Genomic DNA, 10279 nt, shown 5'->3' on the forward strand with positions numbered 1-10279 from the left:
CATTGTTTTGTATATGAGAACTAATTGTCGTTTCTTCTATTTCAGATATATGAATTGTGTGCATCTGGCAGTGCTGTCGTACTGCAGAGCCTGCACTGTGCAACATGGCCGACATCGAGGAACACAGTCGAGCTACTGAAGACAAAGAATCTGAAACTCAAGTATTATCTGTAGAAGATAACTCATTAAAGGGAGGACGCAACCGCATTTGTAAACAGTGTAAATTTACATGCAAAGATTCTCGAGAGTTCTCGCAACACCAGTTATCTGCCCACGGTGAATCGGAAGATACTCATTGCATTCAAAACTCCGTATCCAGCAACAAAGACAGCAACAATAACAGCAGCAACACCACTGGTAACAATACATATCGAAGAAACAGTGCCAAACCTTGCAGCCCCCAGATTGGGAATTCTAAGCCTGATTTCTTTATCAACAACAACATCAACAACATTTATAAGATGAGCCGAGAAGAGGACGATGAAAACTCTGACCACATTTACAGGGATACTGAGGACGATGAACTAGAAGACCGACTAATAATAGCTGAAGACCAAGATGATTCCTTTTCCCATACTCCAATAAGAAGTGGCAATATCCAAAACCGAACGTATATCTGCCCTTTTTGTGATTTTTCATCAACTAGTGCAAAAGTTTTCTTGCATCACCAAAAAGATATCCATGGAAAAGACTTCACCATTTATGAATGTGATGTGTGTGATTATGCAACTAAATACAAACAGAAACTTCCTCGTCATCGTAAGCTTCACTTTCCAGGCCTTGAGTTTAATTCTAGCTCAGTAGGTGTATTGGGGCCAATATCTTTGACAGGGGAAAACACTCAGGATACCTCTGACATTATCATAACATCTGAAGTGGATATCAGAAAAAGAGATGAAGAAATGGAAGATGAATTAGATGATGAAGATATGGAAATAGTTATGGAAGACGGAAATGGGATTGACGACTCCCAGAAACAGAAAACAAAACGCACACGTCAAGAAGTTGACCCTGCAAAGTATATTGAGGTTATGGATGACGTTGGTATTAAGTATTCTTGTTCAAAGTGTGGAAATATTTATAAATGGCGCAAGTCTCTAAACAAACATTGGAAAGAAAAGCATGCTGATGAGAAACTAGACGGTATTAAACAAATTTCATCTCCTCACAATCCAGTGAAACTGGGAAATATAAAACTTAATCATGAAATGATTAGGAAGGACTCGTGTGAAAAGCTCATTTACAAAAAGGAAGGCCAATCGAACGGTTACGCTGATGATGGCAGAGTGTGTCACGAAATATCAGGAGTCAGTGATTGTGTTATGCCTAAGATGATTGGACCATTTGTCACTAACTCTTACATATCTGTCTACTCAACAGAAAATGGTCAATCTTCTGGTCCAGCAAATGCGGACCAAGGAGTACTTGATTTATCGAGGAAGACACCGACATCTCTATCATCCAACACACAGCGAGAACCAATTGACTTCTCATTTAAAAAAGAACCCTATCCTTCAGCTAATGTCTCAGGAGTCATGTCTATAAAAGCTGAACCTATATGGGATAATGAACAGGACATGTCTGAGGGTGGAGATGATCGAAAACAAACATCTCCAGTTTTACAGTGTCCAAGGTGTTCGTTTGTTGCAAAAACTTTTATCGATTACAGTTCCCACATGGCAGTTCATCTAAATAAAAGGGCATTTAAATGTGCGGAATGTCAGCAGCATTTCAATTGTGTAGAGGAACTAAACAAGCATTTCGCTGAGATCCATGTTAAAAAGATACATGAACATAGAGATGTAATCCAGAAAATTCCACATGGACTTCAACAAACTTACCATTTACTACGCATGCCATTGTCTTCAAATGAGTTTAATTGTACCGAACAGCGTCAGTTGAAGTGCAGCCGTTGTGATTTTGTAGCAAAGTGGCCAGCTGAATTGCAAAAACATGCTGTCTCTCATTCTGAAGAACGTCCATTTATATGTATGGTGTGTGGTTCGACTTACAAATGGAAGTGGGATTTAGTGAAGCATTTTGAGAAAAGTCATTCGACTCTAACTAATCCCTATAAACGTAGAGCAACAATTTTAGGATCTAATATTTCCGAGCCGACTATTTCTAGAACAGCCGATGCACTTGTAGATAGCCGAAGCCTTGACTCAATAATTTTGCCTCCCAAAAAGAAACGTAGGTTGTCTGAAACTGACTTGACAGGAATTCACTCTAAATATTTAGATTTGGAAATAAGAAGTGACAATTTGCGTCTTTCCAGATCTTCACATAGCAACAGATCTTCTCCCCTATTCTTTCGTGAAAGGTCATCCTCTGTTCCACCTTATTTGAATAACTTTCCCGAAAGGATTCGCTACAACGAAAGAGACTCTGATGATAACAGTATGACTGGTCTTCAGATCACCAATGTCTATTCATTAGTGAAAGACAAAACATCCATCTCTCAACCTGACTCTTTGGAAAGTTCATCATTATATACTTCTAGTATCCAGTCAACTGTTGATCGCCTGACAAGTTGTTCAGATCAATTTTTATCTTTTGAAGATCAACACAAAGCTGTTAATGCCGCTCTAAGACAGCGTATCAGTATGTCTTCAAATCGCAATAAGCGCCAGTCTTCTTTAAATCCCAGTGAGAAAGACAGATCCTGTGCTGACATTCTGTTACCGTACAAGTGCACATTATGCCAGTATCGTGCACGTTGGCCATCAGAAATAACTCAACACATGAAGAACCATTCAGATGAGAAACCATTCTGTTGTCCCGAATGTAGCTATAAAAGCAAGTGGAAATGGGATGTCGTGAAACACATGAAACGATGTGGCGGAGGAACTGTGAAGGATGTCATTGACAACAGCAAGATGAAGATCGGACCACCCAATGTTGTGGTTACAATAAGAGAAGAACCAAATGATAACGAGAAAATGACAAAAGCACAAAGTAATCTTTTAATTAATGGAGATGCTAACCAGTTTTCTTTCAAGCCAATTATTCCTGGTAAAATGCCTCCTGTGACTATTGATATATCAGATAAAGTGTCGACTGATGTTGTTGACCCACCAGCTAAGCCACCCTCGGTTTTAGACTTAAGAAAGGAATCAGTTTCAAAACCAAATCCCTATTTCCGTGACTTAATAAATAATGGTTTATATCATTGCTTAGAATGTCAGTTTGTTGGTCATAGTCCTGCTGAGCTGAAACGGCATGCATACCTACATTCCGAGGACAAGCCATATGTTTGCGAAGTTTGTACATATAGCTCTCGTTGGAAATGTGACCTTAAAAAACACATTCGTACATATAATCATTATGGTTCTGGCAATGGTTCCCAAATCGATAATATACAGAAGCATTCAAGTCCTGAGGCATTTGGAGATGTATCAGTATCAGAGGAACCCAAAGTTTACAAGTGCAATCACTGCTTTTTTGAATCTGATTCTAAACTAGCACTAGATCAGCATACAGAGACACATGAGAAAGAAACCATGAAACACCGTTGTTCAAAATGCAACTTCGTTTCAGATAATTCCTTTATTTTCTCCCAGCATCAATTAACTCACGAGAATACCAGTACTTCATCAGTTCCAGCTGCACCACCTCCAGTAGCAAACACCGCAAAGGTTTCATCTCGGACTCGTCACCTCAAAAACTGCCGTAGACCCATCAAACAATACCACTGTAGTAAATGCCCGTATGTATGCTTAGACGACATGGATTTAGTTGTGCACAAAGAAGGACACAAACCTCAAGGTTCCAATGCATTCCAATGCTTCTTCTGTGATTTCAGTGTCCATCAGAAAATACAATTAATCAACCATCTTTATCTTCATCCAGAGTTTGAAACATCAGATAAATCCAAGTTGAATGAAATTCTTCACTATTCTCAACTCTCAGATGTCTGGCAATCTAATAAAGATAACGAAGATATGGACTTGATGTGTGATGATTCTTTGGAATATTATTCTAGCTCTGGCAATTATGACCTCAACAGAGAGAAGAAACTTGATGCAAATGACTACAAGAGGGAAGAGAGAGAAATGGAAGAGAAAGAAAATAGGTTTATAAATGGAATGTCTCCAATGCGTGACATGTCTTTGAAACGTCTACAGTGTGAATGGTGTGAGGCAGCATTTGCTCATATCAGTACTCTTTACCAACATGCCCGATCTGTACATCCAATTTTACTTCAACAACAAGAGTACGAAAACAACATAAAGTACGATGATCTACCTCCACCACCACCTCCTCCCAACTATAATGGCGTTGCAGTGAGTCAGAATTCAGCATTTAACCCAATTCTACCCAAAGTTATTCAGACTCCTAAAAAGGTCTTACCTACCCAGCTTACTAAGCCCCAAAAGAATCCGAGCCCTGGAAAGACTGGTGGTCCTTTTAAATGTCAGAAATGTCCTTTCATTGGTGCCAGTTCAAATACGTATTCTCGCCACATGGAAAGGCACGGCAGCAACTGTAAGCACACCTGTTTGTATTGTGATTACAGTATCGACAGACTTAATCTGCTGCATCAACACATGCGTGGCAGTCATGGACATGATGTGAAACAGTCACCGTTGAACAGCTCTGCCTCAGATAAAACTTCACCCAATGGGTCTCATAAACAAGAGATGGGAAGTAGAGTGATACTGTCGACACCAACCTACATTCAGAAAAGTGATGGAAGTAGCGAATCTCATTTAAGGCCCATAGCTCCCAAACCTGTGGAAGGTGCACATCCTGAGATTTCGCCATCTTTACCTATTCTTGAAAATGGACCAAATGGAAAGTATATGTATAGATGTCCAAATTGTTCTTTTTGCAGCTCCAAAGTTGCTAACACCTCAGCGCATATTCGTACTCACTATATCGGCAGTAGTTTCGTAGATACCAAGAAATATGGAGAGAAAATCCCTGAGTTAAGCTATACCCCTTACCTCTCTGATACAACAAACAAGAAATTCAATAATAAATTAGATAACCCAATGAATGCAAGACCATTAAATTGTGATTGCAGTGACATGTCAAATCTGTCAAAGACTCATCAACCTATGAAGATTCCTCCAAAGAATATGCTGCTCTGTCTACAGTGTCCATTTAAGACGACCACTAAAGAATCTTTGCAAGAACACCAAGAATTTCATGGTTATAAAGGTCAGTATCGCTGTAGTGAGTGTAATTTTAGTGTTGATCATGTCAACCTTTTCTGTGACCATTCTGCTTTACACTCTGCCAGCAACTACAACAGCAACCAGAATCCTAATAATAATGATAACAACAACAACATTAACAGCATCGGTAACAACAACAACAACAATAATAATATCAGCAGTATGAATACTTCCCAAATAAATTACAGGTCTAACGAAGAAGCTAATAATAAAAATAATTCACAAAAGATGGGTGGAGACCACTTTCACCCTAAATATGACAACAGTGAACGGCGTGGTAAATTGAACCTACAACAAATGTTAAAGCAAGTGAAAATGGCTGGCAGAGTGCGGTACAAGTGTTCACGTTGTCCATATCGAACATGCTGCAAGAATAATATCATTAAACATCGTAAACAACACATAGTGAACAGTCGTTACAAGTGCCAATACTGTAACTATAGCGCTGCACGCAAGTACTTGTTGCAGCAGCATTTAAAATTCCATCGTGATGAAGCCAGCGAACAAGAAAAAGAATTCCAAGATGTTGTACTTGATCCTTATGATGAGAATTCTGTGAAAACTCTCAAGGAATCGTCTGATTATAACAAAGACTTGTTGACTCCAAAAACATTTGATAATTATAACAGAAGAAAGAAACCAAGCTCAGGTGAAAGTACTTCCGTCCCAATGTCTCTAATGATTAGAGCCAATACTGAAGGAGATGGTGATGAACAAAGTGATATGCTCGAAGATGAAGAAAAACATTTGTCTGGTGATCAAAGCTATGAAAGCAAAAGGCGAAACTTTCATTGCAGTCTTTGTCCGTTTAGTTGTAACACTGCAGTTGTATTTCAAAGACATTCACAGTTCCACAATGCCAGCCTAAAGTACAAATGTGATTTTTGTAATTACAGTGTCGATCGGCTTAACCTGTTGACTCAACATTCCCGTCTTCATTCACAACAAACGAATTATCCACCGCTGGCTTCTCCCGAAGATATGCCAGTCATGGATTACTCATCACCTTCCTCCTCTTTCTCTTCACATAATGCCTACATGAACCAAAAATCTTCAAAAGATAACACTGACAGGAATATACACCCGTCTTTATTGGATGAGCAAGCAATGGGCAGTGAAAAGTTCCAATTGCTTGAGATGGGTTCTGAAGGTAATGAAGAAGCTATGCGTTACCACTGCAAACTTTGTCCCTATATGTCTAATTCTTTAAAAAGTTATAACGTCCATTCAAGCATGCATGGCTGTGAAGGCAAATACAAATGTGATTACTGTGATTGGAGTGCTAATCGTTTAAATCTACTTAATCAACACCGCAAGGTTCATTCTAGGGAGCCAGATTTCGACCCCAATCCAGATGAACTGACATTCCTTAACAGAGAAGCTCTTTTGCAATCTACAACTGATCCGAGAAGTTGTAACAAGCTAAAAAATGTTGATGCACGTCATCTTATCAATCCAAAAACTAAGAAGTGTTACTCGTGCAAAATATGTCCATTTTCCTGCAATAATAAAAGCTCTTTTTTTCTTCATCTCGGTTTACATCGCAACCCAGCTCGCTATAAGTGTAGTCAGTGTTCTTATAGCGTCAGTCGGTGGAATCTGTTGCAACAGCATGAAAGAACTCATTTATCTGAAAACGAAGGGTGCAATTCTGTTGATGCTAATGGTGTTCAGATGAATCCAAAAACCAGTCAGGGAACTCTCAAAGCTAGGTTGCGCTGTCCTAAGTGCCCTTATCATTGTTATGCTCCGCATTTGTTGGAGACTCACATGAAGATGCATGAAACTAGTGACCGGTGTGTATGCCACTACTGTGACTATAGCAGTGATAACTGGGAGGTATTACAGAAACATATGGAAATTCATAACGGAGTGACCAATCTGTCGTGTTCTACTTCCAAGTTAGATTCTTCTACACTGGAACAAGCAGCTGAAGATGAGGAGTGTGACAACGAAAACTCTTTAAGAAGAAAGTACAGTAGCGAGAACGAGTGTGAGGATGGCTTTCGCTGTGACCAATGCCCTTTCACCACACCATCCCTGGATACATTGCAACAACATGAGTCTCAACATGAAGACATTGACGACTCGACTTCCTGCAGTTACTGCCAGTTTACCTGCAGGAAAGAATCTGAAATGGAGAAACATATGACAACACATCATTACGACCAGACATATAACGAAGAAGAAGAAGAAGAAGGAGATAGGCTTGGGAGAACAGAAAACAAATCAGAAGAATGTGCAGCCGAATTAGGTTGTCGAGTTTCTGAAACTAGCCAAAATAATGATGATTGTGTAAACACTAAAATAGAAAGTAGGAGTAGTCCGACTGAAAACGAACTGAAAATTAATGAGACAGGTGAAGGTTCACCTGTTGTTGAAGAAGAAGAAGAAGAAGAAGAAGACAGCAACAATCTAATTGATGATAGTCCAACATCTGCAAAATCAAAATTAGGTTCCACTTCTTTTGAGTGTCAGTTTTGTGATCGTGGCTTTGATGATGAAACCTCCATGCAGGAACACGAGAAGCATCATTATAAAGCTTATGGCTCCATCCAGCAATAACTCAATTTTATACTCACTTAACTCTCTTAAATGTTCATGGTAATCCTATAACCTGGGATAGAAGCTACCTGATGCTCATTGCATATCAGAACCCTTTAATGAGCAAAACAATTGGCTTCGACTATTTTATATTTTGTCTGATTCGGGTTTGAAATTTACCTTGTTCTTGTGGTAATTAACAAATCAAGACGTGGCAAGTCTCTAACAAAATCACTCCATTTCGTTCTCGGTAAGAAATGGTTTATCCTTTGAATTAAGTCCGCTTCTCCGACATGATTACTTCCCTTTCGCGTGATGCCACCAAGCAATTTTTCTTTTCCATTTTTTTTTTATAACTTAATTACATTCCTTCTGTGTTTAGCCTATGAAGAAAAATTTTTTAAAAAATATAAACATTCTGTCTTATCTTGCACAGTTTGCTCAAGAGAGATGCTTCATTTGTGAACAAGAACAAAAAAACAAAACTTTCTGTTTTATTTTAGAATCATTGTAAAGCACTTGCTTCTTTTTTTTTCCCCTCACTCTCACATCATATTTCACTGATACTAACAAATTTTTAAACAATATTTTTAGCCTCTTTACTTGGTATGAAGAAACCTCTAAACTTGCAATGGTAGTGTTGTCATAATGGTTCTTAAAACAAGATTAATATTGATTAAGAATCTGGTGCCAATTTTACGTGACTTTCAACATGGCACAAATTTTAAAGTTAACCGAACGGAATTTTAACGTTAACCAAAATTTTCTCTATCCTGCTGCAGAACTTAATGAAAATGAAATATAAGTATTTTAGGATTACAAATACATATGTTTATAGCAGACAGGCTTTTACCATCTTATTGAAGATAATTCTGAGACCAGACTATTGATTCATGTAGATGTTTGGAGTTTTTAAAAGTTATTCTTAAAAATAATGATACAGACAGACAAACAAGCATTAAAAAAAAACTGTGGTGAATCAAATTAGATTTCCTAAATCAAAATTTTTTGAAGAATTACAGTCAGTCTGAAAAGAATAATGCTATTAATAGCCATTGTTATATTAAAAGAATTGAAATTCTGCAACTGATGTCAAGTGATTAAATGCTAAAGAATGATGATTAAAATACAAGAGTAAAAGTTCCCTGGAATATTCTGAAATTTTAGGTTGCATTTTTGGTATCTGCAGTCAGAATTACAGGACACTTGTGTATGTATATATATGTATGTATAAATTACTTGAAAAGTCTGTTGAATTTTTTTGGATTATTGGCAAAACAAAATATTAGAGCATACAATTTTTGGCAGTATTCTTTGAAGCAGAATAATTTCAACAATGATACAAATCTTCAAGCCAAGAATCTAAAAAAAATCTAGAAAAAAAAATGATAAAAATTCTGCAAGTTCTACAGACTTAGGCGTAAAAAAAAAAAGAAAAAAGAAAAAGGAAACCTAACAATTTAATAAACTTCTTTGCAGATTATTTTGTAAATGCTGTTATTACACATTTAGTGCCTTTGCAATGCATCAGGGAAGTGATTTGAAGAAAATAATTTTTTTTTTGTCTTTTTGAATTTTTGAGGAAAAAAAACCCAAACACAAAAAAAAAAACAACAGAAAAATGTTAAAAATAAACAAACTAATAGAATCACAAATATAAATAGAAAAATGAAAAAAAAAATTGAATGAATGAAGAGAAAATATTAAAAAAAAAGCAACAAAGAAATAAAAAAAAGAAGAAACTTTGTAAAACTAACCACATTCCACTTGAAATCTGAAACATATCTGACAGTTGATTGTAAGATAGAAGAATATTAGAATTTGGTTGATTGTTATTGCTACTATTAGTGCTGACTTTTCTACAGACCTTCATTGTTTTAATTCTGTCATTATTATTATTATTGGTAAATTTTAGAATTTTTTTTTAAAAACCATTTTCATTTTTTTCCACCTCCAGCGAGGTGGGGAAAATTCCTCCTTCGTCCTCCTTAAAAAAATTATGCACCCATACACACAAACACAAAAAAACCCCACAAAACAATTATATATTTTTCTTTGACAATTTTTAATTCCTTTTCACCATTCCATCATGTTTGCATGTGTGTGTGTGTGTATGTGTGTGATCAGTTGCTGCTTCCAACTGCTGGCTCTTCAGTGGTGCCAAGCTCACAAACAACTGATATATATATATATATAGAGGTGTGTGTCTTTATGTATGTAAAAATAAATGTACATGTATTTATGTGTGTTGTATATATATATATATATATATACACACACACATTGTTTTATGTATAGTTGATATGAAAAGTCAAACACTAATTGATATATACACACACACACACACACACACACACACATGTATAAATACATGCTTTGGTTTTTTTAAATGACTAGTTTTTTTTACCTTTTATGCATTTATTTACATTATTCTACTAAATCTTTCCAATCAGTTATTCATATTTATGTACGTGTGTGTGTGTGTGTGTACATGTGCCATTTTACGCATTCATATCTTAGTTTGATTTGTGTTCACACATACACACGCACTC

The 10279-nt window shown here is 36.8% G+C and overlaps 1 protein-coding gene across 9 annotated transcripts in view; it reads left to right on the top strand.

Annotated features, from left to right (window-relative positions):
• Positions 1-9352, top strand: part of LOC115216354 — a 396571-nt gene extending 387219 nt beyond the window's left edge. For 8 of the 9 annotated variants that reach the window (XM_036506611.1, XM_036506609.1, XM_036506608.1 and 5 more), the window contains one exon: positions 46-9352. In XM_036506611.1, the coding sequence (XP_036362504.1) occupies positions 105-7748 (7644 nt within the window). In that variant the 5' untranslated portion in view covers positions 46-104 and the 3' untranslated portion in view covers positions 7749-9352. The remainder of the gene's footprint in view (positions 1-45) is intronic. The other variant, XM_036506614.1, reaches the window with a different exon arrangement.
• The last annotated feature ends 927 nt before the right edge of the window (positions 9353-10279 follow it).

Source organism: Octopus sinensis, linkage group LG10, assembly GCF_006345805.1.
Source record: "Octopus sinensis linkage group LG10, ASM634580v1, whole genome shotgun sequence".
NCBI classification, from domain to species: Eukaryota; Metazoa; Mollusca; class Cephalopoda; order Octopoda; family Octopodidae; genus Octopus; species Octopus sinensis.